The sequence below is a fragment of the Pipistrellus hanaki genome (assembly GCF_964339955.1).
Source record: "Pipistrellus hanaki genome assembly, chromosome: 1".
Classification (NCBI taxonomy): domain Eukaryota; kingdom Metazoa; phylum Chordata; class Mammalia; order Chiroptera; family Vespertilionidae; genus Pipistrellus; species Pipistrellus hanaki.
The window spans coordinates 209966986-209993423 of record NC_140503.1 but is presented as its reverse complement, the minus strand read 5'-3'; the positions used below and the strand labels follow the sequence as shown (position 1 = coordinate 209993423).

At 64.9% G+C, this 26438-nt stretch overlaps 3 protein-coding genes across 4 annotated transcripts; 1 reads left to right on the top strand and 2 right to left on the bottom strand.

Annotated features, from left to right (window-relative positions):
• Positions 1-985: 985 nt before the first annotated feature.
• SLBP (stem-loop histone mRNA binding protein) lies at positions 986-10421 on the bottom strand. Of its 2 annotated transcripts, none has more exons than XM_084878754.1 (8): positions 10231-10421; positions 10036-10149; positions 8189-8293; positions 6642-6701; positions 6295-6417; positions 5665-5814; positions 4760-4844; positions 986-1737 (listed from the first exon to the last, which is right to left on the bottom strand). In XM_084878754.1, exons 1-8 carry the CDS (start codon positions 10287-10289, stop codon positions 1621-1623), a joined length of 813 nt encoding a protein of 270 aa, XP_084734880.1. In that variant the 5' UTR covers positions 10290-10421; the 3' UTR covers positions 986-1620. The 2 variants fall into 2 exon arrangements, with proteins under 2 accessions (XP_084734880.1, XP_084734879.1); XM_084878753.1 differs by having other exon boundaries at positions 6295-6429; positions 10231-10407.
• A 977-nt stretch (positions 10422-11398) lies between these two features.
• Positions 11399-16350, bottom strand: TMEM129 (transmembrane protein 129, E3 ubiquitin ligase). The gene is made up of 4 exons (XM_084878612.1): positions 15712-16350; positions 13557-14031; positions 12789-12948; positions 11399-12691 (listed from the first exon to the last, which is right to left on the bottom strand). Exons 1-4 carry the CDS (start codon positions 15914-15916, stop codon positions 12443-12445), a joined length of 1089 nt encoding a protein of 362 aa, XP_084734738.1. The 5' UTR covers positions 15917-16350; the 3' UTR covers positions 11399-12442.
• Positions 16351-16452: 102 nt separating this feature from the next.
• Positions 16453-24980, top strand: TACC3 (transforming acidic coiled-coil containing protein 3). The gene is made up of 16 exons (XM_084878232.1): positions 16453-16582; positions 17524-17686; positions 17790-17932; positions 18894-19724; positions 20279-20354; positions 20570-20720; positions 21565-21617; positions 21905-22026; positions 22176-22263; positions 22463-22546; positions 22843-22919; positions 23212-23255; positions 23693-23853; positions 24278-24384; positions 24463-24583; positions 24773-24980. Exons 2-16 carry the CDS (start codon positions 17525-17527, stop codon positions 24836-24838), a joined length of 2286 nt encoding a protein of 761 aa, XP_084734358.1. The 5' UTR covers positions 16453-16582; position 17524; the 3' UTR covers positions 24839-24980.
• The last annotated feature ends 1458 nt before the right edge of the window (positions 24981-26438 follow it).

The following is a 26438-nucleotide window of genomic DNA, read 5'->3' as shown; positions in this document are numbered from 1 at the left end:
CCAGGCGTCCCATCTCCCTCCTACACGGCTCCTGGCGCTGAGGTGGGCTCTCCTGGGCCGAGTCCTCACCTGGAGACCCTGAGCCAGAGACTCCCCCCCTCTCCCCACCACACGCATCCCCCGGCACACACCCCACACACCAGGGACCTGGTGCAGACTCCCTGCCTGAGCAGGTGGGCGGGAGGACCTGTCAGAGTCTTTGGGTCCGGGCAGGGACCCTGTGCCGAATACTGCATTTCATCCCGCCGTCCTCCGGTCCCCACCTCTCCGGGGGGCCGGGGCTCAGGTCTCCTGGGAGCTCCGTCCAGCCAGAACCTCGGCACAGACCATGTCTCGCTGGCCAAGCACCACGCTGGCAGCGACCTGGCTCTCCTGCCCGCCCTCCCCCAGGGCCCACACCCAGCCTCCCACCGATGAGCTGCTGGCACCCGCTGCCAGGCGAGTGCGTCCCCAATGCTGTCCCCGCCGCAATGCCGCCATCAGGCCGCTCCCGACCCCGCTGTCACCCCCTCACCCACCAGCCACACCCTCTACCTCTAACCTGACACATGGACTCTGCCCATCGAGGCAAGTGCAGACTTTGGGCACCGTTTCCAGGTCCCCCGGGCCTCCATTGGCATTCGGTTGGGCGTGTGGCCGTGGCTGGCGGCAGGGACTAGGGCAGGAGGTGCGTGTGGCTTTGGAGGGCAGCGTCGGCGGGGCAGCCTCTGAGGACCCGCTGGATACTCACCTGGACGCCCATGCAGCAGTCGGGGACAGGGCAGGGCCGTCACGGGCCCCTGCCGAAGGTCCCTGAGCCTAGGGAGACGCTAGTTCCCATGGATGTCTGGCTCCAGCTCTAAACCCCCATGGATGTCAGTCCTCTGGGGGTGGGGTGGGGGTGACAGCCTGGGCCACAGCCCCGTCCCCCCTGCAGTCCGCCCAGGCCACGTGGCGAGGACGGAAGCAGAGGAGCCGCTGGCAATGAGCCTATTAGGCAACGCAGTCAGTTAAAGGCTCTTTTATTTTCGCAATCTCATTCCGTACAAAAGCAATAAAAACTTCACAACAGCTTTAACGAGAAGTTTACAATTGGAGGTCTGAACAGATCTGTATACATCATCATTTACAGCAATTTTACATGGTAAATTAACGGTGTAAAGGTTCTTTCTAAACCCCTTTGCTGCTTAACTCTGAGTATGACTGGGAGAGGCCTAACTGGCACTATTTACAAACACCGACTGGACTGCGGCTGTGACTGTGACTTGGGCTCTGACTCACTGACAAAAGGCCACAAATTAAGTTTCCACGAAGACCTTACAGGGCCTGACGGTGAGAACCCTCAGACACAGTCCAGGGGCTGACTTGGGACACCCACACCACCTCCCACAAGCGGCAGCTCAGCACCCCAGATTCGGTGGACACCGGTTCAAGTGTGCTTGTTGGGTGAACTTGGGAATCGTGGGGACCAAGCAATTAAGTCTGTTATAAGATTGCTTCAAGTTCAATTATCATCGAATTTAATTGCATTTCGGACTTAAAACATGCAACATACACTGGCTATACACAAAACTGTTTAAGAAAATAAGCAAGAGTAACAATCCCCAGGTGGCAATATTGACAGGAGCCTCCAGGGGCAGGCTAGCTCATGGCCGCGAAGTCCTTCAGGGGCTCGGTCAAACACGCTTCCAGGTCGAACTCGTCCTCCACGTGGCAGTCCAGGTGTCTCACCTTGGTGGGGGTGCCCTCGTACATGTCCTGGGAGATAGAAGCACGGTCACGCCAGCTCACACGGACCTGCGACCAGTGAGCTAACCCCACCGAGCACAGCCATCACGCGCAGGGGAGGAGCCGCGGGCACTAGACGGCCCTCGCCGCCTCACAGAGCAGTCACACGGACACTGAGCAAACTCGGAGCGCAGGGAGGCTGCCAGCTCCAGCCCACCCGAAGGCGAGGCCCTTCCCACTCTGCGCGCAGGACACAGGCTGTGGGAGTCAGGAGTGTGAGTGGGCGCCCGTCGTAGGCAGAGAACGTGAAAGACAGCACTGCGTGCCGGCTCTCAGCACGGAGTGCGTGTGCGTTTAACACTGGTCTGGTTGCTTTAACAAACAGGTTTTGCTTTTTAGTGTCATTTGAAATAGTTCCACTGGCCCCTGCCGGTGTGGACCAGTGGCTGGAGCCGGTGGAGGGTCAATTCAGCAGCAGTTCCAGCCCCGTAGGGGCCTGTGGGGGAGGGAGGCAACCAACTGATGTCTCCCTCTGTTCATGTTTCTCCCTCCCTTTCCCTCTAGGAATCAATGGGAAAAACACTCTCAGGGTCACCCTGCGGTGCCGGCCGTTCTTTCCCTGGACAGCCCCACGTCGTCCCCAGAAACACTCCAGCGGCGGGTTCCTCTCAGGGAGCCCTGCCCTCCTCCCGCTGGCCTCAGTGCGCCGGGAGGGCAGGGACCCGCTCCCGGGGGCCAGGGCAGGAGGCAGGAGGGCAACCCTAGGCCACAGGCCTCCGAACTGGCCGGACCCGGTGCCGGGTGCCTCACGGAGGCATGCTGCTCCACGCCAGACACGTGTGCCCCGGTTCCCACCGTCCTCACACGCCCGGGCTGGCCGTCCCTGTGAGAAGTGCGGGGCCCCTTCCGGAGGTGGCAGAGGAACCTGTTGTGGGTGGTGGGCACGTGTGTGCATGGCACAGGAGAAAGCCTGCAGAGCCCTGGCCGGCAGCTCCACGGGTTGGAGCGCTGCCCAATACATCAGGTTGCAGGTTTGATTCTTGGTCAAGACTCGTTCAAGAATCAGCCAACAAAAGCGAGAAACAAAAAAAAATACTGTTCCTCTCTCCCCTTCCTTTCTCTCTAAAATCAAATTAAAAAGTCCCAGGGCTCCCGCCACGACGGGCTGGCTTCTGACCATGGTGCTGGGGGCGCCCACCCCTTTGGACAAATGTGTACATCACACTTCCCGTGGCTTCTATTGGGTCGGCAGCTAAGTAATTGCGGGTTTCACACATATATGGCTTCAGTTGAATTTTTAGTTTGCAGACGTAGTACAAATGTAAAACACATTTTGTTATTTGATAGTTGGCTATTCAGCTGTTAATCAGTAAAAAAAGTTTTTTGATCTGTTTTGTAGTTTTCGTTTGGCGTTCGTTGAAAAATGGAAAATCAAAAGGAACATTTTCGTCATATTTTGCTTTTTTATTTCCGCAAAGGGAAAACGCATCGCAAGCTCATAAAAAGTTATGTGCTGTTTATGGTGACGAAGCCTTAAAAGAACGGCAGTGTCAAAATTGGTTTGCCAAATTTCGTTCTGGTGATTTTTCACTCAAAGATGAAAAACGCTTTGGTCGTCCAGTTGAAGTTGATGACGCCCTAATCAAAGCAATAATCAATTCAGACTGTCACAGTACAACACGTGAGATTGCAGAGAAGCTTCATGTATCACATACATGCATTGAAAATCACTTAAAACAACTTAGCTATGTTCAAAAACTCGATACATGGGTTCCTCACGAACTGAAAGAATCACAGTTAACGCAACGCATTAGCAGCTGCAATTTGCTAAAGAAACGTAATGAAAATGATCCATTTTTAAAACGACTGATAACTGGCGATGAAAAATGGGTTGTTTACAACAATATCAAGCAGAAAAGATCGTGGAGCAGGCCAGGTGAACCAACTCAAACAACATCAAAAGCTGATATTCATCAAAAGAAGGTTTTGTTATCAGTTTGGTGGGATTACAAAGGAATTGTCTACTTTGAACTCTTACCACCCAACCGAACGATCAATTCTGATGTCTACATTGAACAACTAATGAAATTAAACAATGCAGTTGAAGAAAAGCGGCCCGAATTGACAAATCGAAAAGGTGTTGTATTCCATCATGACAATGCAAGGCCACACACATCTTTGGTCACTCGGCAAAAATTAATGGAGCTTGGTTGGGATGTTTTGCCACATCCACCATATAGTCCTGACCTTGCACCATCTGATTACTTTTTGTTTCGATCTTTACAAAACTCCTTGAATGGTAAAAATTTCAATAATGATGATGATGTCAAATCGTACCTGATTCAGTTTTTTGCTAATAAAAACCAGAAGTTTTTTGAACGTGGGATTATGATGCTGCCTGAAAGATGTCAAAAGGTCATTGATCAAAATGGGCAATACATTACAGAATAAAGTTATTTAGTTCCATGAAAAAATTGTCTTTGATTTTCTTTAAAAAAATCCGCAATTACTTAGTTGCCGACCCAATATTTGTGAATGAGACACACGGGTTGTTAAAAAAAGTCCCAGAGCACGCACCCCCGGTGACCACGCAATCGAACGCTGGGCGTTTCTTTTCATCTCGGGAGCTTTCTTTCTCCAAAACACGGGATTTTTAAAACTGGCCGAAATGGGGCGTCCCAGTTCCAGCACCACAGCCCCAAGCCCCCAACTCACCCTCACAGCCTCCAGTCCCCACTCAGCCCCGAGCCCACCCCCCAGCCCCAGCCCACTCTCAGCTCCCAGCCCCCAGCCCCATTCCCGAGCCCACCCTCCCAGCCCGCCTGAGCACAGGCAGCCGGCAGGTGCCGGTGCCAGACCGGAGGGAAAGGCCTTCCTTTCCAATGGACAGGGGATTGAACCAAAAACCTAACCTGCGGCCACTACCTAGGAACGCCCTCGGACCGTCTGCGGTCATCAGGGAACAGGGAGGGTGAGGCGCCCGACATCAGGACCGAACCCGTTTGCAAAGGGCACTGTGGTCACCCCGCGGACACCCCAGGGAGCTGCTTACGAAGCTGTGGTCCTGGGAGCTGGCCTGGGACTCGGAGCTGCTCTCGGCGGACTCGGTCTCCATCTCCCCGAGGTCCACGGGGTGTCTGTGGATCAAACAGGGACTGTCACCACTTAGCAAAGCCAGGAAGCCCAGAGGCAGAAGAGTCTGCGAGTCTGTCCGCGAAACTTAACATCCTCCTGCCTCACTGCGAGCCCGTCAGGGACCCCCGTGCCCCTGAGCCCGTCAGAGGCGGGGCACACGCCCGGCACCGGTAAGGACAGGCGGCCCACCCGGGGCAGGGCGGCGAGCGGGCACACGCCCGGCACCGTTAAGGACAGGCGGCCCACCCAGGGCAGGGCGGCGAACACGGGCAGGCCCGCCGCTCGCTTCCCATCGTAAAGGGAGCGGGACAACTGTCACCAGGAAAGCCGTGCGATGGAGGCCAATGCTCAGCTCGTTAGACACCGCCTCAGCCGCGGCAGCTCCCAGCGAAGTCCCAGCACACGCGGGCACCGGGCACCGGGCACTGCCCGAGGCGCCGGCCTCTGCTCTCCCAGAGCGGCCTGACCACATTCAGGCCGAGCTCCTCCCGAGCAAGCACAAACTCAACCCCCCCCCCCCGGGAAAAGGGAAACCCTTCCAGAGTTTAAAAAAAAAAGGAGGGGGGGCCTCCTTTCACAGTTTGAAATAAATTACCTGGATGGTTTTTAGAATATTTACCTTAAAAACAAGTGAAAACCCACCTATCTCCAGTTTTTCTAAACTCAACTACTTTTCTAGCTACAAAATGTAAGTTCAGCCCAGGAAGCACTCCCCCGAGCCGCCCCCTCCGGCTGCCACCACCTCCTCCTGCCTCGCCGGTGACGCTGCTCCGGTCGGGGCAGAGGGCGGCAGCAGGAGGGTCAGAAGGCAATGCGACCTACATTTCTTGCACATCACATCCGTCTTCGGTGGGAGGGTCCCAGAAGTGCAGGGCCACCTTCCAGAGCTTGATCTGCTGGTCCCACGAGCGCCGGCTGTACTTCTTGAACTTGTTGGGGGTCTTGGGGTGAATACCGGGCTGGCGAAGGTGCCTGCGGGAGGGACAGGAGGCTGGTCTTCAGCACCCGCCTGCACAGCCCGGTGGTTACCCCGACTCTAAGGTGAGGACTGTTAGGAATTAGATCCACTACCTACCACAGCACAGGAGCGGCTGCGGCTGTACCGGCTGTACCACCTGTACCACCACCGCCTCCGCCGTCCCTCCCCAGCCTACGCCCCGAAAGCACGCCCGAATCCTAGTGCTGGGCACGTGTCCCGAGCACGTCCGCGGGAGCACGTCCGCGGGAGCACGTCCGCGGGAGCACGTCCGCGGGAGCACGTCCGGGAGCACGTCCGCGGGCGCAGGGTGGGCTGCCGTCCCCACGGCACTGCTCGTGTTCTCAGGAAGACCTTTCCCACCGTCCTTAGCGACCCGGGGCCGCGAGACCGCTGTGGCCCCCCATCCTGACGGCCAACACGTGGTCTTAAACCGCCCTCCAGGCCACAGCCCGTTCGCAGGAGCCGCTGCCTACCTCGGGACCTCGCGGATGTAGCGGTCGTAGGCCATGGTGTTCTTCCCGTAGTTGATCTGCTTCTGCCTCCGCATCAGGACGCTTTCGTCCGTCTCCAGGTCGGCGGGCGCTGCCCTCGGCGCCCTGGGGTCGCAGCTGGAGGAGGACATTCCCGCCTGAACCGGCCTCGCCACTCCGCGCCGGCAGGCAGCGCAGGGCGGAGGCCTGACCCGGGCTCCCCCCCCACCACCCGGGAGCCTCTGTCCCCGGAGCCTGTCCCCGGAGCCTCTGTCCCCGCAGGAATAAGCACGTCAGGCACCACGCCCCCAGCGCGGGGGTGAGCAGGGCAAAAGAACAGGAGGGCGTACCTCCCCAGCGGCGACTTCCTCTCTCGCCCGCAGTCGTTGACGAGGAGCTTCCTCTTGTACCTGGGGAGAGGCACTGCTGCTTAAAAGGCCTGAAAACCAGCCGCCTCCTGAGGCTGCAGACACGGGACCCCTCCGAGGCGCGGGCCGCGGTGGAGCGGTGAGGGCAGGCGGCTGTCAGCGCCTCCCCTCCCGCTCCTGAGAGGAAGGTGACGACGAGGCACGTAAGGTCACGTGTCAGGGCCGGAGCGTGGCCCGCAGGCTGCACAGGACCTAAGCCCCTGGTCTGGCCCTGCCCAGGCGACAGGGGTTTGTAATGAGACGTGTGACCGCACGGAGCAGGCTGGTCCGAGCTGAGATGCCATCCATGCCCACAGGCCCCTGGCAGGAAAAGGCGCCACCCTGAGAGCAAGGGCCTGCGCTGCCGCGGAGACCCCTGGGCCGAGGGAAACAGACGCCAACTATTAAACAGTGAGGTCCACGCCGTAGAGATGGACGCCCCAAACCCGTGGCCTCAGAAAGGCTGGAACAGGAAACTCTTCTCTCTGCTCCACCCGCCCTGCTGGGGGGGCCGTGTGCCTGCCGGCCGCTCCCCCGCCTTCTCAGGCTTGGGAAGAGGGAGCGTGAGGAGCAGTGCCCCATGTAGCTCCAGCAGCACTGAGCACACAGCACCCGGGAATGACGCCCCTCCCACTTCCGGGGGCTCCGTCCCCTCAGGACCCCGGAAGCCTGGCTGAGGTAAGACAAACCGTCACGTTCTAGGCTGCTGGTGAGCTGTGCCACCCACCGGAAGCCGGCTTCTCGCAGCCCCACCCCAGGGGTGAGGCAGGCGGCACCATAGCTGCACCTGGCAGAGGGGGCACCCTGCCCAGCATGCAGACGGTCCCCGCGAGGGTGGCACCAGGGCACGCCGTGAGCCTGGGAGCAGAGCAAGGCAATGCGCCAAGTCAGCCAGTCTCAGGCCACAGCCGACAGACCAAGACCCACACAGTGAAACGCTCAGAACACAGGCCCACCCGTCAACGCCACACACACCCCCCCGCCTGCGCCGACACCTTTCCGACGAGGCAGCTGCCACCCACAGCCCCGCCCTGCCGGCACCAGGCCGCGTGTTCCCATCGGCACCAGGGCCACGGCCCTCCTGGTCGGCACTCAGCACCGGGAGCCGGGGGAACTCCGAGGCACTCAGAAGCCCGACACTGGTGAGCGTGTCACAGGGAGAAGCAATGGCTCCGGCGGCGCCATCTGAGCGGCATGGGTCCCGGGAGAGGACTGGCGTGGAGTTTTGGAGGACCTGGACGTACAACCGTTCGGGGTACAACTGCAAGGGGTTCAGACTCCACGTCAGGGCCCCCCAGGGCGCTGGCCATTCACAGCTGTTAGCTGAGCCTGGGCTGGCGGGCAGGTCGGGCACTGCCCTCTGCAGTCAGAGAGGTCGGGGGCCAGCCGCTGCGAAAGGGGCCTCACCTCTCAGGGAGCAGTCCCTGCCGGCAGCCCTGCCTTTGAACACGTCCGTCCCACAGGAGGCGCCGCGGGGCGGGAGCACGTACCTTGCGATCTCTTTGTTCACCCGGGTCCTCATCTCATCCTCCTCCACGGCGCTCGCCCAGTCCGCACACCGCGGCCGGGGCTTCGGGGCCTCGGGGGTGGTGAAGCTGCAGGAAGACGGACGTGCGCGTTTGAACCGCGGCCCTTTCCTCTCCTTCCCAGCGGGCACAGGAGACGGCCAGGGGCCCACGGAGCCCCAAGGGAAGGGCCCCTGGGAGTCTGCCCGAAATGCACTCGCCCCGGCCTGGGCCCCTCGCCCTGGGCCTGGCTGTGCCGTGTCCTGTGCACCACGCGCCGGGTCGGCCAGCTCTGAGGACAGGGTGCTGAGTGCTCAGTGCTGCTGGAGCTAACGGGGTGGGGGCAGCAGGCAGACAAGGTCAGCAAGGACCCATCAGCACGAGAAAGGTGCCCAATACGACTTTCTTTTATTTGTAAACCAAGCTGTTTGTTCAAACACACTGAGTGCTGAGCAGAGCGGCCAGCACACAGCTCTTCAGTGCAGTGGCTCCCGTTCACTTTTCCGTCTGAATGGCGCACCTACGCCACAACGGAAATGGGGGGGGGGGGGGGGGAAGGAGCAGACATTGGAGCGTCTATGGAGAGGCACCCCAGGACTCAAGGAAACCCGTAGTCCGGACCAGGCAATATGGAGCCACAGGCTTGGTGCCAAGAGTCCCGGCGGCTAGAGTGGCTGGTCTTCACAGATTAGATGCAAAGTGGCGTTCTTACATTCCCTCCCAGTTTCCTATTGGTGGGTCAAAACCAGGCTCAGCAACAGGCACTCCTGTGTGTTCAGGTGCCAGCCAATGACAGGCTTTGGTTACCCCTTTACCTTACCAAGCTGGGTTCCAGACGGTACTTCAGAGTCTAAAAGTGGTCCGCAGGGCGGGGAATCAGGTTAATGAGCCCAAAGTTAAGCTGAACGAGTGGCTGAGCCACAGACGGGACACCATCCCCTCCAGCCTGCGAGCGCCGGCCGCCTGGCTCCGGCCGCAGCAGTTCCTGATGCGGAGGGAGCTCACAGGCCCTCCTACTGCGGCAGGTTCGCTCAGCCTCCTGCCATCCCAGGACCAGAGCACCTTCGGGGGAAGAGCCCGGAGGAACCAGAGCCTGTGCTGCCCACTGGGCAGCCCCCCTAAGGGACCACCTCCGCACCAGGTGCCCACCGGCTGGGGGAGCTGTGCACAGCGGAGGCCTGGAGGGGGCGCTAGAGGGCACCGCGGGGACAGCCCTGCCTCTCCCGCCGAGCGGGGCCCCTGTCCTCCGCCTGTGCTGCCGCCTGGCCTCGCGCACTCAGACCCCATTCTTCCCGCAGCTCCCCGCGCACCCCGGGACATCCAAGCCGCCCCAGGCCCGGGCGTCCCACCCCCTCCGTCGCGGCCAAGACCTGAGGGTTCAGCCCCGAGACCGAGCGGGCCTCGGTGCCTCTCTGCTCCCCACTCACCAGCAGGAGGCGGGAGTCCCGCCCTGAGCCCCGTCCCCGGCACCCCTCTCCCTGCGCTTCGGCAGCCCCCCCCCCCCCCCGGGCCAATGCGCCCCCGGGGCCTCCACAGGGACGACCACCTCCAGGCTCACCCCAGTCACCCCGGCCTTCCGGGCGGGGGCGCTGCTCAGCTCGCTGCCTCGCCACCCGGCCCTTCGCGGCCCGGGCTCCCACCCGGCCCAGGAGGCCCCGACGGGCGGAGGGCTGGGCTTGCCCCCCCCCCGACCGACGGCGCGCCCCGACTTCCGGGCTGGGCCACCGGGTGACTGGCCGGCTGCCCCGGAGTCTGGCCGGGAACACGCCGCGGCTGACACCGACCGCCGGGCCCTCCCAGACCGCGGCCCGCCCCCGCCCGCGCCGGCCCACCTGTCGGGCCTGCGGCAGTCCGCCGGCTTCGCGGGGCCCTCGGCGTCCTCCGCCCGGTGCCGGCCGTCGGCTCTGCGCTTGCGCCCCAGGCTCCATCTCGCGGGGGGCGGCGGGCTGCGGGGAGAGCGGCGTCAGGGCGGCGGGCCGGGCCGCGACTCCGCCGCCCGCACCCTCGCCTCGCGCCCCCGGCCTCACCTGGCGTCGCGGTCGCGGCGGCTCCGGTACGACGGCGGGGTTCGCGGGCTGCAGGCCATGGCGACGCGGGGCGACCGGAGCGTCCTGTCCCGTCCCGTCCCGCGGCGCAGACCGACGGCGCGCCCCGCCCCCAACCGCCTTTATGCGCCCGCGCGCCCCGCCTCCCGCCCCGCCGGCGGGCGAGACCATCGCGCCGGGGGGGAGCCGCCCGGGCGCGCGCCGCGCAGGAGGCCCCGGCCCGCGGGAGGCGCCCGACGCCGCTCGGACGCCGCGGGCTGCGGGCGGGGCGACGCCGGGCCGGGGAGCGCGCCCGGAACGGCCCCCGCGCGGGTGAGCGGCCCCGGCGCCGCTGGACGCGCCCCCGCGGGGGGGCCGGGGGCGGGGCGCGGGCGCGGCGCGCGCAGGACCAGGCTCGGCCCTCCCATTGGCCCCCTGGGCGGGGCCGCCTCCCATTGGTCCCGCCCGGGTGGGGCCGCCCCCCATTGGCTGCGCGCCGCCCACCTCCGCGCTGGCGGGAACGGGATCCGGAAGCGGCGGTCGCGGCGCAGCCAGTTCCCTCCGCCGTCGGTCTGGTCCTTGGGAGCTGGGAGGCCCGACCACCGCCCGCGGGGACCGCCCCGCTCGCTCCTCCCGCCAGCCCGCCCACACCGCGGGAGCCGGGCGTGAGAAGGCCCCCGGAAGGAAAGCGGACGTTCAGGCCGCAGGGAACCGGAGTCCTCTCTCGTGTTCATGTTTTTACTGGTTTTGGAGGGGGGGGGCGGCGGAACCTCGGTTTGTCCCCTGACTGACCCATCGGTTGCGGTGCCCTCCCACCTCCACCCCCACCGGCCGCGGCTCTAACCAGCGGGCAGCCGGCCAGGGGCCTGTGCTCAATGGCTTGTATCCACCGCTCTGTAAAAGCAGCAACATGGCGCTTGGCCCGCCTGAGCCACCCCACAGGACACGGGAAGGCGCAGGATGGAGGCCTGGACCTGCAGGGCCGGGACGCCGGGCACAGCCCCTTCAGCCGGAACATTAGCCCAGGACCACGGGGCCTGCCGAGGAGGGTTCTTACAGCAGCTGCCTCCCTTTTCTTCCCGATTCTGAACAAACCTATTTTTAAGATGGCTTCTCTCCAACTGCTCCCAAAGCTTGAATATCAGGGGGGAAATATTTCACTTAAAGCACATTTACTTCAGGCTAATGTTTTATTAAATACTGTATCACGTAGCTACAACAGACGTCTTTTGTAGTAAACACTTCCCTGGGCAGCATCCCGAGTTCCAGGCTGCCTCCTCTAAAGCCTCCATCTGCTGAGCACCCCGAGGCCACAAACTGCTCCCAGTCCTCTGGGTGAGGTGGGCCAACGGGGCCCATCACCCTGCTTAAGATGACCAGTATAAGCCTGAGGCTCCGCAGCCACGCCTCCAGAGCTGGGTCCTGGCCCTGCCCTTCGGCCTCCCCGCCAGGAACTGTAAGACACCTCAGTGCCCTCATCACTGGCACGTCCCCTGCTGAGCTGTGGGGCGTGGCCGGCCTGTGCCTGCTTCTGACAAGCTTGTGTGGGTGTAGGATGTCACTGGGGTGCCTGGTCTTCAGCTCCATGCCTCCCGCCAGGAATCTAAGGCGTGGCTCTTCCCTGGGCTCTTGGGGGCAGCGGAAGGCACACAGGTAATGACCCTCCGGCCAGGAGTGGCCCAGGAGCACGCAGCTAGGGACAGGTGACGGAGCAGCCAGTCGTTGCCCAGCTCCTCATGGGAAGCCCAGGGTCTCCGTGGGCAGGAGTGGTCCTTCCCGGGGCCTCCAGGGGCAGCCCCAGGGGTGCCTCATCTGGGGTGGCAGCCAGGTCTCCGCTCCACTGCCAGGCTCTGCCCAGGTCCTAGCGCAGCTCCACGGGGCCGGTGGCAGGAGGACCAAGCACAGCCCGTTGGGAGGAACCTGGGTCTGGTGTGTAAAAGGGGCAGGTGTGCTCCATGAAGGTAAGGCACGTGGCCCAGGTGAGGGGCGTCCGGGACACCCAGGTCTCCCAGACAGCCCAGGGGCCCAGAGACTCAGGAGGGCCACACCGTGCTCTCTGACGGGTACCCACCTGCACCCAGGAGTGGGAAATGGAGAGAGCCCCTGGACTCTCCCACGGCCCTGCCCGAACTTCAGCAGAGAAATTCTAAACATGCCCTCGTCCTCCGCGCTGGGAGAGCGGCCCAGGGCCGCCCCTCGCCCTGGCCTGGCCAGCTCAGCGCACGGCGCACACGTCCAGGATGCAGAAGCGCGCCCGGCAGGTGGGGCAGGGCACACGGCTGGCCAGCCAGGTGTCGGGGCGCTGCGGGTCCTGGCGACTGGCAAACCACTTGCCCATGCAGGTGAGACACCACATGGGGCGGCAGTAGCACTGCTGGCACTCGCCCTCGGCCGCCTCCTGGCACGTCTTCACCAGCTTCACACTGGCACGGCTCTGCATGCAGCCGATGCAAGCCTCCAGCTCCTGCAGGGGGTGCAAGGGGGTCACAGGAGCCCGGCGACACCCCCGTGGGGCTCCCCACCCCCACCCCAGGGACCTGCCCATGGGGGCCCAGCCCCACCTGGCTGCTAGGGACCGAGTATGCCGGGTTAACCTCCACCAGGGAGGCGAAGGTCTCCAGGAACAGGTCGCCCAGGCTCTGGCGGATGACCACGTGGGCTGCGCTGCGGATGGGCGCCCGGAGCTTCTCGCACAGCTCGCCGTACTCTGTGGAGTTGAGCCTGCACGGAGAGGGGGCTGCTGGGCTGAGGCCACTGGACAGACCCCTCCATAGGGCAGGACCCTAAGCCCAGGCAGTATGGCCAGAACCCTGGGACGGGCATCAGGGAGGCCCAGGCTGCACCAAGGGTGACCAGGGTGCTCACAACCACACAGAACAGGGAGGCTTGGGCCCAGCCCAGCTGCCAACGAAAACGAGCAGCAAAGACAGCCCTGAGCAGAGCCCACACCCCGGCGCGCCTGCCTGCCCCCCCAGGACACGGGGAGGATTGCACCGAGACAGTCTGGCCCTTGGCAGGCTCAGGACCAAGGAGGGTCCCAGCAGGCTGGCCACGGCCTCAACAGCATGGGAGGACCTCGGCTCCAGCCTAAGCTTCAGGGGTCCTGCCCCACCCCAACATCCCAGTGTGCTCCCGAGAAGGGGAGAAGGCAGCTCAGAGGACAGCATGGACAGAGGACGTGCGGAGTACTGTGGGGACACAAGGGGAACGGGGCCAGGGTCACGCTGAGGGCCCTCCCACCCATCGCCTCCCAGGACCCAAAGACCAGACCCGGTGCCAGCTGGGCACAGGCCTCAGCGGACCCGGCCCTGCCCGCCGCCGCCACCTACCGGATGTCGAAGGCCTGCACCGCAGGAACGACACTGGCCACGCGGATGGTGAGGAGCTGCACCGGCAGGTTCGAGTCTGGCGAGAGGTCGTGCTGCTGCGACTCCGTCACGGTCAGGTGCACGTCCTGCTGTTGGGCCACGTGCACCCGGTACGTGGTCACCTTCATCACCCACGTGTCTGTCACGATCACACGGGCTCCCGGGACCCCGGTGGCAAACTTGTCAATCCGCCGGAACTCAGTGTCGACAGAGGAGGCGACAGCCTGCCAGCCCGACTGTGGGAGGGCATAGAGGGCCAGGGTGCGGGCCAGCGGGTGGCGGGCCCACCGGTCCCGGGACCAATAGTAGATCAGGCTCCAGGAGATGATGGGCAGGCTCACTGCCAGGAGCAGGAAGAGCTGCCAGGCCTTTGGGGCCTGACTCGGGAAGTAGAGCCGCTTCTCCGAGGCTGCAAAGCACATGCCCACGTAGTAGCCTGCAGAGGATGGAGTGGCCTCAGCAGAGGTCGGCCTGCCAGGCCCGCATCCTCCCTTGGCGGTGCCCACTGAGGGTCACAGTGCTGTCTCTGCACCTCCCAAGGGGCCACTTCTCTCGTTCCAGCCCTGGGCCTCTGCCCTGGTCAGTGTCCCAGACTGGGGGGGGGGGGTCTTACCCACCTCCACAGCTAGCCCAGCTCAGCCCTTGCCCACAGCAGTGATACCACAGGCAAGAGGAAAGCATTTTTAACTTAACACTTTAGTTTTACACGTGTGAGTAACGAAAAAAACTAGCAAAACCTAGAAAGGCAAAAATAAATACAGGGATCTGTTGTCACCCAACATGGAGCTGCCCACTGGGCCTACGGACTCCTGAGGAGCAGATCGGAGCATGACCCGCCCTCGCTGGATCCTCTCGTGCCAGATATGGTAGGAAGCCAGGACGGGGGCACGTCACCACATGGGAGCCGTGCCCAGCACAGGCACGCCAGCCTGGGGCCAGTCTGCATGGTGAAACGGATGGAGTAGACAGCGAAGGGGTGCAGTGGCTTGAGATTACAAAATTAATAGTACCTGTTGGCTGTTGGTCTAGTCCCTACATCTCAGCATAATCTGTTGTGTTGCAATAGATAGCACGTCAATAAAGTTTCAAAGCTTTTGAAAAATAATTGAAAAAAATAAAAACAAAGCCCTGTGTCTGGCCACAAGATAAGCTTCGCCAACATTTTGAAAGTTGCCAAGAGGGAGAAGGGTCTGGGTGAAAAGTGAGGAGATTGGGGTATGAAGTCCACAGCACAGGGGATATAACCCGAATGTTTAACGAGGCACGCTGCCAGGTGGGTGCCGGACTCACGGGGCAAATCCTTCGTAAGTTACAGGTTGTACACTTGGAACTAATGTAAGATTGTAAGTCAACTGTAACTGAAAGATGGAAAAACCACGGGCTCCACTACCTCCCCCAGGTGTGGCCTGCTGGGATCACTGCCCCCTAAGTTCTGGTTCCCACAGACAGCCCCGCTACACATCCGACTCAGCCCAGCCTCCTGGCTGCTCCCCACACCCACCAGGACTGCTGCTTCCGGCTGCTGCGAGCTGAAACCCCTCCCTGTGTCCACAGCCTGCAGGTGTGGTGGCCACAGCCAGCTGCTGTCCCAGCCCTTACCGTCCAGAGGTCCTCTACCCCACTCTTCAGCCAGACCCCACCCATCCGCGGACAGACTCGCTCCCAGAGACCAGATAGGACAGCCCCTGAAGGTCCTGGCCACCCACATGCCTTCCAGTCTGCACCTGTGACATCCCCCCTCCCCCCGCCCCCGCATGATGTCACCCATCTCCGCCTGCCCTTCCCACACCCACTTTCCCAGGCCTGGGCCAAGGCCACCGCGTTCCTCCGTTGGAATCCGTTAACTTGGGCTCCTCTCCCCGGAACTGCCGTCCACAGGACCGTTCTCCATCCACCCCAGCGGAGCCAAGCACCCCTCCCCAGGGCTCGGGGCCCGCCTGCTGCCACCTGCAACCGCCCAGATGCCGCCAGCGTGGAGCACACGGGCGGTTGGTCCACCGCCTCGGGCGCTCGGGGCAACGGGAGATCCCAGAACCCTCCCCTCGGAGGGAGGTGTCCCTGCGGCCCGGCCACCCGGGGACCCCGGAGCTTGGGAGGGGAGGGGAGCGGGCCTCACCCAGCGGCAGCAGCGAGTGGCACAGCAGCGTGGCGGCCGTGCGGCGCTGATGGTAGCGCACGAAGGCGGCGTCCTCGCTGCCCAGCCAGCCCGACAGCAGGTTCTGCACCGTGAGCCCGGCCGAGTGGAACTCGGTGGGTGTGAACACGAAGCACACGGCCAACACCAGATAGGCCAGCGTGAAGGTGACCTCCGGGCTGTCCATCACGCCACCGCCGCCGCCGCCTAGATCCGTGGCGAAGCCGCCCCCTCGGCGCGGAGCAGGCCCGAGCGTCCCGGCCCCGTAGGAGCCGAGCGGCGCGGGGTGCTCTGGGAGATGCAGTCCCACCACGGGCGGGCGCGAGGCACTCTGGGAGATGGAGTCACCGCGAAGCCCCGCCCTCAGCCGGGAGCCGTGAACTGCCCCCAGTTCTCGCGAGGGTTCGACTCCTCAAGCCACGCCTGAAGGCGGTGCTGCACCTGGCCCATTTTACCGCTGGAGAAACGGAGACCCGGCGGGCAGTCCTCAGGCCCTAGCCTTTCGGCGCCCGCAGCAGAGCCCGCGATCCCGGGTGGGCGGAGGGTCCCACAGCCACCGCCAGTCCACGAGCGGCCCTTCTCCCTCCCATGCTCAGCTTCCAAGGACTTCCGGCACCCGCCCGCCCAGCGTGCCCCTCGCCCCGGAAGCACACCCGCAGCGCGCTGAGGGCGTGGCTGGGCGGTGCGCCCTCCTATTGGCCGCTGGCGCTCCGGCGCCCTCCCCCGACCGCGCGCTGATTGGCCGCACGCACCAACCGTCGGTATTTGAATCGGCGGCGGGCGGACCGAGTCTGGGACCGGCGCCTCCCGTTCGCCTCCCGTTCCGTCCTCGGCTCTGCGCGGCGGCCGGCAGGTAAGGCGGCTGCTGGCGGCGGGGCGGGCTCCGCTCCAGCCTCGGCCCCTCCGGCGGCAGTGGGGCGCCGGCCGAGTCCACCCCTAACGCGAGCCGCCCTCCCGCGGTTCCTCCTCCCGGGCCGCTGCCCGCAAGGCCCCTCCCCCCGGAGCCGCCGCCGCCTCCGGGCTTCCCTGCCTCCCCGGCTCTTCGGTGGTCCCCCCGGGCCGTTCGTCCGTCCGACAGCCCCCTGGCTCCCCGGGACCTCGTCCAGCCTCCATCCATCCCCACCCCTCGCTGCTACCTGCGAGGGCGCGTCCCCGCCACCCCCCTGCCAACGCCCCGCCGCCCTCGGCCGGGAGCGCCCCCCACCCCCACCGGCCCCACCCGCACCCGCGGCCACACCTGGGTCCGTGGGCCGCGGAGCCTGAGCCTGAGCCTCACAGCGGCCGTTCGCTGTGCCGCCCTCCCCAGGCCGGGAAGGGACTGCCCTGTGTCACCCAGCTGCCAGGCCAGACACCCAAGTCCCCCTGGTTTATCTTCCCTGCTTCCCTGAGCGGGGCCCGCCGGCCCGCCCGCACCCCCTTCTTCCGGCCGCCCTGGCCTTGCCTGCAGCCACCCCGCCCAGCGCTGCTCCTCTGTTGTCTCCTTGGGGACCTTCGCAGCGGCTGAGGGAGGGAGGAGTGGCGGAAAGCTCAGCTTGGGAAGGCCTGGCAGCCCCGCCTCCCTGCTGTTTCCTGTGGGGCCCGGGGCTCTGCCCCCATTTCCTCCCAGGCTAGCCCTCCGTGTCTCCTGACTTCTACCGCAGAGTCCGGGCAGAACCTGGCTCTCCCTGTTGCTGAAGGCCCTTCTAGCGGTAGCTGCCAGCCCCGTGGACATGGGACGGTACCGCCCTCCCTGCAGGGCCAGGCCCGGCCACGGGCAGGGGGGAACCCTGGGTGACATCACTCCTGCCTCTCCAGGATGAGTCTGCTGATCCCCAGTGACGAGAATGTCACCACAGACCAGCGCGCAGACAGCTGCGACTTCCTGTTTGCACCACCCGACCTCAGCGGAAGATCGCCCGTGCTCCGGCCCTCACAGAAGGAGAATGTGCCGCCCAGGAGCTCGGCCAGGGCTCTGAAGGTGGGTGCCGCGCCCCCTGCCCGCCCCGGTCACTGGGCCAGCTTTCCGGGACTTCGGAGCCCAGGGTGAGCAGCCTGGCGTGGTGGGGCTCCCTCCCCCACAGGTGACCTTCCAGACGCCTCTGCGGGACCCGCACACACACAGGATCCTGACCCCCAGCATGAGCAGCAACCTCGAGGCCTGCTGTGCCCTGGATGACGCCATCGGAGTAGAGCGCTCCCCTCGAGGCGGGACCCACAGGGAGGAGTAAGTGCGCTCTGTGCCGTCGGGTGGGCGTGGCCGGGCAGCGTGTGGCTCTCCGGTCTGCGCTGAGCTTGGATCCCATTGGATCACCGCCGGAATCGGGGCTTAACCCCCGCCTTTCACCAGGAGGCGCCCACCCAGCCTCCCAGGCTTCGGTGTTTGGCGTGGCTGGTGGTCGGCGGAGCCTCTGTCTGAGCAGGAGGACCCCGCTGGGGGCCCTGCTCCCGGATTTGGTTGAACTGACCCCCCTGGGCCGCCACGGACTTCGGGCTCCAGAGTGGGGGGGCCTCAGGCACGTTATTCTGGCTTTTGCTGACCTTCGCTGTTTAGAACTTGCTTTTTCTCTTAAGCAGTTTCAGAGGTACAGAGAAAGGCATTTGAGTAAAGTGTCCCCACTAGACCTTCGCCTACCTTGCACAAAGCATCCTCGGGCCCTGTTCCCGTTCCCTGTGGAAGCTTCTGGAACCTATATCTGTTTCTCTCCCTAGGTTTCCTTTCTACTTTTTCAAAGTCACTTTGTATTTTCTTTTTGAAATTTAACTGAAAGGTCAGAGAAACTCAGAGACTGTTCTCCTATAGCAACACCAAGAAGGAAGGGAGTGGCTGTCAGATGCTGCTCCCGGCACCGAGTGGCCTATGGGGCACGTGCTGTGGGAGGCCAGCCTGAGGACAGGGTTCACGGAAGGTGTTTTTTTCTGTCGTTAGCTGACATTTTCAGTATAGACAAAAACCTACTTAAAACCCCCTGGCAATGGGCAAGGAGACACCTGATTGGTGGTGTTGCTCTTATATCAATCAGGGGCAAAGCAGATGTACAGTCCTTAGTTCATCCTAGCTTGATGCCTTTGTCGGTGGCCAGAGCTGTTTCATGCCTTTAAAAAAAAAAATTAAAATTAAAAAAATAAATAAACCTACGTAAAAAGCCAGCGAGTTCAGTTGTGTTGACTGAGTCTGTTCTAAAAAGCCAACAGTTCACCAAGGAAGTAGACACCAAACCCACCGATGAAACTCTACAGAGACCTGCAGTGGCTGCCGCCCACCCCCCTCCGGAGGACACGAGACCAGCCTCTGAGGACGGGCATCGCCGCCAGCCTGCCTCCGCACCCCAGGCCCGCCCGGGTCCCCCCGGCTGTCCCCAGGCGCCCGCGAGTCCTGAAGACCAGTCCTCGTCTCCACAGGGAGCGGCCGGCGGCCCCAGGCGAGACGTGCAGGACGACAGTGGCTCTCACTCCCTGGGGAAAACCACTGCACCCCCCCCTGGAGCTCCGGAGGAGCCTCCCGGGGCCCCAGCCCCGGACGGACCCTCAGGAGGGCGCCCAGACGGACCCCCTGCTGCTCACCCCCAAGCGGCCCTCGGAGAAGACCCCGCCACAGACCTGCCTGGGGCCCCGGCCAGCCCTGAGGACGCTGCCGGTCCAGAGAGCACGGCCCCGGCCGGCCCCCTGGAGGCTGGAGGGGCGCCGGCCCCACGTCCCCGGGAGGAGGACACCAGTGGCCAAGCTGCCGGCTCTTCGGGCAAGGGGCCCGTGAGGCTGGAGTTCGACTTTTCTGCCGGGGCCACCAGCAAGAGGCCCCGCCCACCGAGGAGACTTGGGGGGAGACCGGCGGCGAGGCAGGAGGCGCCCCCTGAGGCGGCGGGCGAGGGGCCCGCTCCCCCTCCCCCTCCCCGGGGGTCTCACAGCCCGGACGACCCAGCCTTCAACCCCTTCGGAGGCCGTGGAGAGCCCTGTGCCCCGGCACGCCCCCCGGGCAGGCCGGCAGGGTCTGGGGCCGCAGGGGACTCCCCGCCCCGCAGGTAAGAGGAAGGCGGTGGCTGCTCCGTGATTCGCGGAGGACCCGGGACCAGCGTGCACTTGTTTGGCAGGTGTGAGGTAGCTGGCAGGGCGGGCCAGGCGTGTGAGCTCCCCTCCGTGGACAGACGCTAGAGAAGGTACAGCCCCACGCGCCCAGGGCTGTCGCTGTGCCTGCGGGTCCCCACGCTGCGGGCTGCTCGGGGGCAGCTGCTTAGTGGCCGCCCGGTGCCGGGTCATAGAGAAGCTTAGCCGGGCCCAGTGCTCCCGCTTGCACCAGAGCCCTGACCACCCCACTGCCCAGTCCTGGTCCCTCCCAGCGAGGCCCCTCCTGCCCCCGCCTCTCGGCCGGTTTCCTGGTGAAGAGGACGCAGGGACTCGGCGCCTGCCGCGGAGTTAAGCCCTCAGGGCTCCCCCTGCTTCCAGGTCCTCACGGGAGGGCGGGCGGCGGGCATCGCCGAGCGCCGTCTGAGCCCTGGACCTGGCTTTCTGGGTGAGGAGGGTGCACAGAGCAGGACCGGGGTGAGGGGTGCGGGCCCTGGTGACCCCGTCTCTTCAGGCAGATGCCTCCAGCCTCCGCAGACGGCACACCTGTGACGCAGACCACAGCGGGGACGGAGGGACCGGTGGGCGAGGTACGGAGCGTGCCCGAGCCCGGCACATCTTCCCGCAGTCCCGGTGTTCCCATGTCCCAGGAGCCAGAGGGAGGCCAGTGGTGACCCGTGGGACACAGCGCTGCCCACCAACCCCACACCCTCTTCTCGATGAGACCGTGAGGCCGAGGCCCCACCGGGACCTCGACTTCTCGAGACGCTCCAATGGAGCCAACGGTGACCTCTCTTCCGCTCAGGAGGGAACCGCCACTCTGGAGCCAGCAGCTGCCCCCGGCCGTCCGAGCTCGGAGCCCCCAGTCCCTGCCGCTGACCCAGCGCCCCCCACTCTGCAGGGGCCCGAGCCTGCCTGGGACCTGAGGGAGGAGCACTTCCAGGACGCAGCAGAGGGTGCGTGGTCCCTGATCCTCCCTCTGCTGGCAGCTCGCCCCTGTGAGCGGGTGTGTCGGTGGCGTCTGCAGGCAGCTGGGCTCTGACTGAGCGCGGCCTCAGGCGGAAGCCGGTTATCAGAGGGGCGTCCCGGAGGTTCCTTTAGGAAGGCCCTCGCGGAGGGCACAGCACAGGGTGCGTGTGGCCTGTCAGTCACAGTGCCCGACCCCTGGCCTCGGTCACTGGAGAAACGGCTGGCACCGAGACCCCACGGGCTGAGTTGCTTTAAAAGACACGAGGCTCCGGCCAGGGTGCCCTTCTGGCTCCTAGGCCCCTCTGCAGGTCGCCAGGACCAGGGAGGCGCCGCGCAGGCTGCTGCTCCCAGGGACAGCCACGTGGGTGGGTCTGAGTCCGGCTCCTCGCGGGGCGTGTTGTCACCGTGGATGGCCGGCGTGTGGACAGAGCAGCCCGCTGTTCGCTCCCCAGGGGGTGGCTTCTGTGCGGTTCCTTCGGCTGCATGAGCGTGCGCACGGGGTGCGCGTACGGGTGGAAGTTCCCGCTCCACCAACCTGCCCACGGGGTCCGCACCGGCTCCTCCCAGGGCCGGGCGTGGGGGAGGATTAGGGCCGTCATCAGAGACTCGGGCTCACTTGGGTGGTGTCAACAGTGGTTCTCGTTTAGCCCCGGGACCTTTGGTTGTCCCCTGGGGTGCCTCCCAGCACCCAGTGGTGGCGGGCGCGGCCCTCAGAACAACCTGGTGGGGGGAGGGGAGGCACAGCGGGTGCGGGCAGTGTGATGGGGCTCTGGGCACCTGCAGTCCGCCGTGTGTGGGCGCCGGCAGTGGCCACACTGTCTGCTCCCTCAGTTCTAGGCATGGGGGTCGACGTGGACTACCTGGAGCAGTTTGGGACATCCCAGGTGAGCTCGCACCTGCCTCCCCGAGGGGCTGGCTCAGGGGGACTTTCCTAGCGCGGCTGTCACACTGGGCAGCCCGGGCCATGCTTCCGGCTGAGCATCGGGCTGCCTGGGCCTCTCCTGCAGCTGCTTTCCTTAGCCACGTCCCGGGGCCCGCACAGTCCCATCCCGGTCCCCGGAGCCCCTCGAGAGCACCCGGGGGCTCAGCCCCTGGGAGGCGGTGCAGTAGCCTCACCTGGGGGCTGCTGTCGGTCAGGATGAGGGGACCCAGCTGACGCCCCCCCCTTCAGTTTAAGGAGTCAGCCCTGAGGAAGCAGTCCCTGTATCTCAAGTTCGACCCGCTCCTGAAGGACAGCCCCGAGAGGCCCGCGCCCGCCGCCCTCACCGTCCCCGCGGCCCTCACGACCAGCAGGTGGGCCGGCCTCGGGGAAGGGGCTCCGAGACCTCCAGGCTCGGGGAGCACCAGGCTGAGCTGTGCCCTCGGCTGCAGGAGGGGGTGCCCCAATAGTGCGTTTGGAAGGCACCGCGGGAGGTCTGACCCGCGTGTGCCTCTGCTTTCAGTGCGCCGGCTGCCGAGGCCCCTCCCTGCGGGGGCCCGCCCGAGGGCCCGCTGGTGGACCTGGACTTCCCGGCGGGGCCGGGCCTGGCTGTGAGTGCTGCTCCCCTTGTCCTGCAGGGACGGGCTTTATGGTCGGGGATCTGAAGGGTCAGCGGGTGGGGGGCTCCTGTTTGTCTCTGGTCACTGCAGTCCTGGAGCCTCCTGCCCCCCAGGACCTGTCCTCCCTGACCACAGGACGGGGCTGGATGGGAGAGGAGCTGGGGCCCAGCTGGTCTCTGTCGCCCCGCAGGTGACCCCACCTCTGGACGTGCTGAGGCCCGAGGGCCCCCTCGTGGACATGCTGCAGTACAGCCAGAGGGACCTGGATGCGGCGGTGAGAGCGGGGCCTGGGGAGGGGGTGCTGTGGGGTGGGACCCCAGGTGTCCACTTACTCAGCCGGCTGTGCCCTGCCCTGGCCTCATTACCCACGGCCCCTGCCCTGCCGTGAGCTGCCTCCGGTGTGGTGGTCTCTGCCACCACCCTCTCCCCTCCCAAGCTGCTTCCCAGCCTGGCCTGTCGCCCACACCCCACACACAGGCGTGGGCCCCCCCACAGAGGGGAGCTTGATGGGCTCACACCCCAGATGCGGGCACCTGCTGGCCGACCGATGCTCATGCTTCTTCTGTGTAGGTGGAGGCAGCACGGAAGGAGGTCCTGCAGCTGCGGAGCCAGTGTGAGGAGCTGCACCAGAAAAACCTGGGGATGGGGTGAGGCCTGCAGGGTGGGGGGGGGCGTGCCTGGGATGGGGTGAGGCCTCCGGGGTGGCGGGGGGGGGGGGGGGGTGCCTGGGGATGGGGTGAGGCCTCCGGGGTGGCGGGGGGGGGGGGGGTGCCTGGGATGGGGTGAGGCCTGCAGGGTGGCGGGGGGGGGGGGGGGCGTGCCTGGGATGGGGTGAGGCCTCCGGGGTGGCGGGGGGGGGGGGTGCCTGGGGATGGGGTGGGGCCTGCGGGGCTGGCGAGGGGGTTGGCCGCCACGGCGCTCACACATCTCCTCCCACAGGAAGGTCATGGACGGGTACGAGAGCTTCATGTACCAGGCGATGGGTAAGTGCGGCCCGAGCCCCTCTCCTACAGCAGCTCCTGCCTCGGAGCCACAGCCCCAGCATAGAGCAGCCCAGGCCAGTGCGGGAGCAGCTGGGGTCAGGCTGTGGGCTGGTGCTCAGTTCCCAAATGGCCAGAACCCAGAGCAGCCTCACCCTCTGGGCATCACCTCTGGGTGTGTCCAGCTGGACTGGGGGGAGCGCCCTGCCTCTCCCCGGGCCAGGGACTCGGGCTCCAGAGGCCGCCAGCTGTGGGGACGGGTCACCGTGGGCTCTGCATTCGGGCCCTGGGTCCCCGTCCGCCCCGGGGGTGCCGGGGCCTGGTGTTGGGAAGTGCTGAGGTCTGGGAGAGCAGGCAGGAGGGCCTGGCCACCTTCCTCTGGCGGGACCTGGGTGTTGCGGCTGACGCTGCCCCTCCCCTGTGTGCCTGTCCCTTCCAAGAGGAGGCTCGGAAACAGCAGGACCTCGCCAAAGCCGAGATGCAGAAGGTTCAGAAAGAGAAAGACCAGCTGAGCACAGACCTGAGCTCCATGGAGAAGTCCTTCTCCGACCTCTTCAAGCGGTTTGAGAAGCAGAAGGAGGCGCTCGAGGGCTACCGGACGGTAGGGGCTCTGCCCTGTGGCGCCTTGTCATGCCCAGTCCCAGCCCCTCGGCGGGAGCCGCCCTCCCCACCGAGTCCTGGTCCCTGGAACGCGGCACCTGGCGAAGCCTTGCTCTGCGCTGGGCTGGGCGGCCGGCCTCACCCGTGGGCACCGGGAGCCCGCGCTGCCCGCTCAGCGCCCCCAGCTGGGCATGTGCGGAGTCAGGGCTGCGGGGAGGGAGCTCGGGGGCCAGGAGGCACTGACGCCATTGGGGCCGGGTCAGCTGGTGTCCAGGGTGGGGAGACCTGAGCTGGGCAGGGAGGGCCTTTTCCAAAAGAGAAGCAGCAAGTGCTGCGTCCACGGCCTTCCTCGTCCGAGCTGCTGGCTGGGCCTCGCACACTGACCCAGAGCAGCGAGCGGCCGGTAACGCCCCTCCCCCTTAAAGAACGAAGAGTCGCTGAAGAAGTGTGTGGAGGACTACATCGCCAGGGTCCAGAAGGAAGGCCAGCGGTACCAGGCGCTGAAGGCCCAGGCGGAGGAGAAGCTCCGGCTGTGAGCGGGCGCCTCGGGCAGTGGGGGGGGAGGGGGGGAAGAGGAGGAGGAATGGGAGCTGAGCGCTCCCCTGTGCAGGGCCAGTGAGGAGATCGCCCAGGTGCGGAGCAAGGCCCAGGCGGAGGCGCTGGCCTTCCAGGCGAGCCTGCGGAAGGAGCAGATGCGGGTGCAGTCGCTGGAGAAGGCGGTGGAGCAGAAGGTGGGTGCGGCCTGAGGCTGGGAGGGGGGGAGCCGCCCATGGGTGGACCTGCCCTGTCACGCGTGGCCCGTGGCCGGCGGGCTCCCCAGCCGGGCCACGACCCTCCTCCCGATGCCTCCGTGCCAGCCGGGTGCCCCCGGGCCTGCTGCCACCCGAGCACTGGGAGACGGGGGGACGCTCCTCTTTCAGACGAAAGAGAACGACGAGCTGACGAGGATCTGCGACGACCTCATCTCCAAGATGGAGAAGATCTGACCGGACCGCCCGCACGCCCACCCTCCTCCTGTCTGTCTGTCTGTCTGTTAGGCTTCATGTTCTCTCCTCTCCTCACCTCAGCTCGTGTTTAAGCTGATCACTTCAGAAACGAGACTAAATAAAATGTGAGTTTTGCACTGAAGTTGCTCTGTCTTGATTAAAGCAAAGCTCCCAGCTTTGGCCAGACCCTCCATGGCCCACTGTGCTTCCGGCCTCTGCCCGCACCGCAGGGCTGCCAGGCGGGCACGCCGTCTGCTGGGTCTGCTTCCCAACCACAGACCCAAGTCCAGGGGACCGAAGCTTATGTTATTTTGTTTCATTTATTTGTGATTTTTTTATTTTATTTTATTTTTTCAGAGAGGAAGGGGGAGAGAGAGAGAGAGAAACATTAATGATGTGAGAGAATCATGGATCAGCTATCTCCTGCACGCCCCCTACTGGGGATCAAGCCTGCAACCCAGTCATGTGCCCTAACCAGAATTGAATCTGGGACCCTTCAGTCTGCAGGCTGATGCTCTATCCACTGAGCCACACTGGCTGGGGCCACTGCAATTTTAATGTAAAAACAAACGGGCAAGAGGGTGGTGGCCTGTGTCGCTGGGCCCTGGGAAGGAGCCCTCACCGAGGGGCTGAGGGTGGCATCTGGCTGATGGACAGGAGCACCACAGCGTCCTGGCTGCTCCGTGGCCTCGCCCAGCCCCGTGGGCCCACAAGGGGAACGCCCCGAGGAAGCGGTCTGCGCCCCTGACCTCTCCGCTGGGCCCCCGCCTGCCCAGCCAGGCCTGCCCGCTGGGGCTCGGGTCGCTCCAGCAGCTGAGGTGAGGTCTCCGGGCACCCCAGCTGGAGCAGAGCTCCCGCTCCTGGCCATGGCTCAGGGCGTAGGAATGTCTGGACACCTGGTTCCAGGGCCGTGGCTGCCTCCCAGGCCTGCTCCAGGGAGCCTGTCAGTTCGCTGACCCTGGGCCCCTCCCTGGCCGGGTGAGGGGCCGGGGCTGGAGGGTGCACTGCAGGCAGGAGAGGCCCTGGCAGAGGGAGGCAGCCAGGGCAGAGGCTCGGCCCGCAGGGCATCACCGCCCGGTCCCTGGACACGGATGGCACAGCTGGCTGGACACTCGTCACGGACTGAGACGTGGCCCTGTGCCCGGAAGCCACGTCCTCACGCCTGGGCCCAGAGCCAGCTGGAGGCACGGGCTCCTGAGTGCTGACCAATGGGCACGCAGGCCCAGGTCTGTGACCGCTTGCAGGGGAATGGGCGCTGCTGGGCCAGACCTGCTGGTTCCAGGAACGCCCAGTGCAGGGCGGTGCCCACACTCAGGCCCGGGGGAGCCGGCGAGGAGGTGGTGTCCTCCCGCGTCAGCGTGGACGGGGTCCCTGCACAGACCCGACCAAGAAGAGCCTGGTCAGACCCGCTGTGAGCCCCAGCGCCTGACTGTGACTGGCCTAGCGTGGGCAGCGGCGGTGTGCCTGGCTGCCACCAGGGGGCGCTGCCAGCTGTGGGCCAAGGTGCAGGGTCAGGGCCTGGAGGTGCCATCCTGGCTGGGGGCCTGCACTTGGGGCTCTGGCTGGCCAAGGCCGTCAGGACCCCGCAGGTGGAGGGCAT

What these genes read in the sequence shown, in the direction of transcription:
- TACC3 (XM_084878232.1), top strand. Translation starts at nt 17,525, where the DNA reads ATGAGTCTGCTGATCCCCAGTGACGAGAATGTCACCACAGACCAGCGC. An exon ending in CGGAGGGACCGGTGGGCGAG is followed by an intron (nt 20,355 to 20,569) that starts GTACGGAGCGTG and finishes TCTTCCGCTCAG; the next exon opens with GAGGGAACCGCCACTCTGGA. An exon ending in CGCTCGAGGGCTACCGGACG is followed by an intron (nt 23,854 to 24,277) that starts GTAGGGGCTCTG and finishes TCCCCCTTAAAG; the next exon opens with AACGAAGAGTCGCTGAAGAA.
- SLBP (XM_084878753.1), bottom strand. Translation starts at nt 10,289, where the DNA reads ATGGCCTGCAGCCCGCGAACCCCGCCGTCGTACCGGAGCCGCCGCGAC. An exon ending in AGGAAGTCGCCGCTGGGGAG is followed by an intron (nt 6,430 to 6,641) that starts GTACGCCCTCCT and finishes GTCCTCCTCCAG; the next exon opens with CTGCGACCCCAGGGCGCCGA. An exon ending in GCTCCCAGGACCACAGCTTC is followed by an intron (nt 1,738 to 4,759) that starts GTAAGCAGCTCC and finishes TCTATCTCCCAG; the next exon opens with GACATGTACGAGGGCACCCC.
- TMEM129 (XM_084878612.1), bottom strand. Translation starts at nt 15,916, where the DNA reads ATGGACAGCCCGGAGGTCACCTTCACGCTGGCCTATCTGGTGTTGGCC. An exon ending in CCACTCGCTGCTGCCGCTGG is followed by an intron (nt 14,032 to 15,711) that starts GTGAGGCCCGCT and finishes CATCCTCTGCAG; the next exon opens with GCTACTACGTGGGCATGTGC. An exon ending in ACTCGGTCCCTAGCAGCCAG is followed by an intron (nt 12,692 to 12,788) that starts GTGGGGCTGGGC and finishes CACCCCCTGCAG; the next exon opens with GAGCTGGAGGCTTGCATCGG.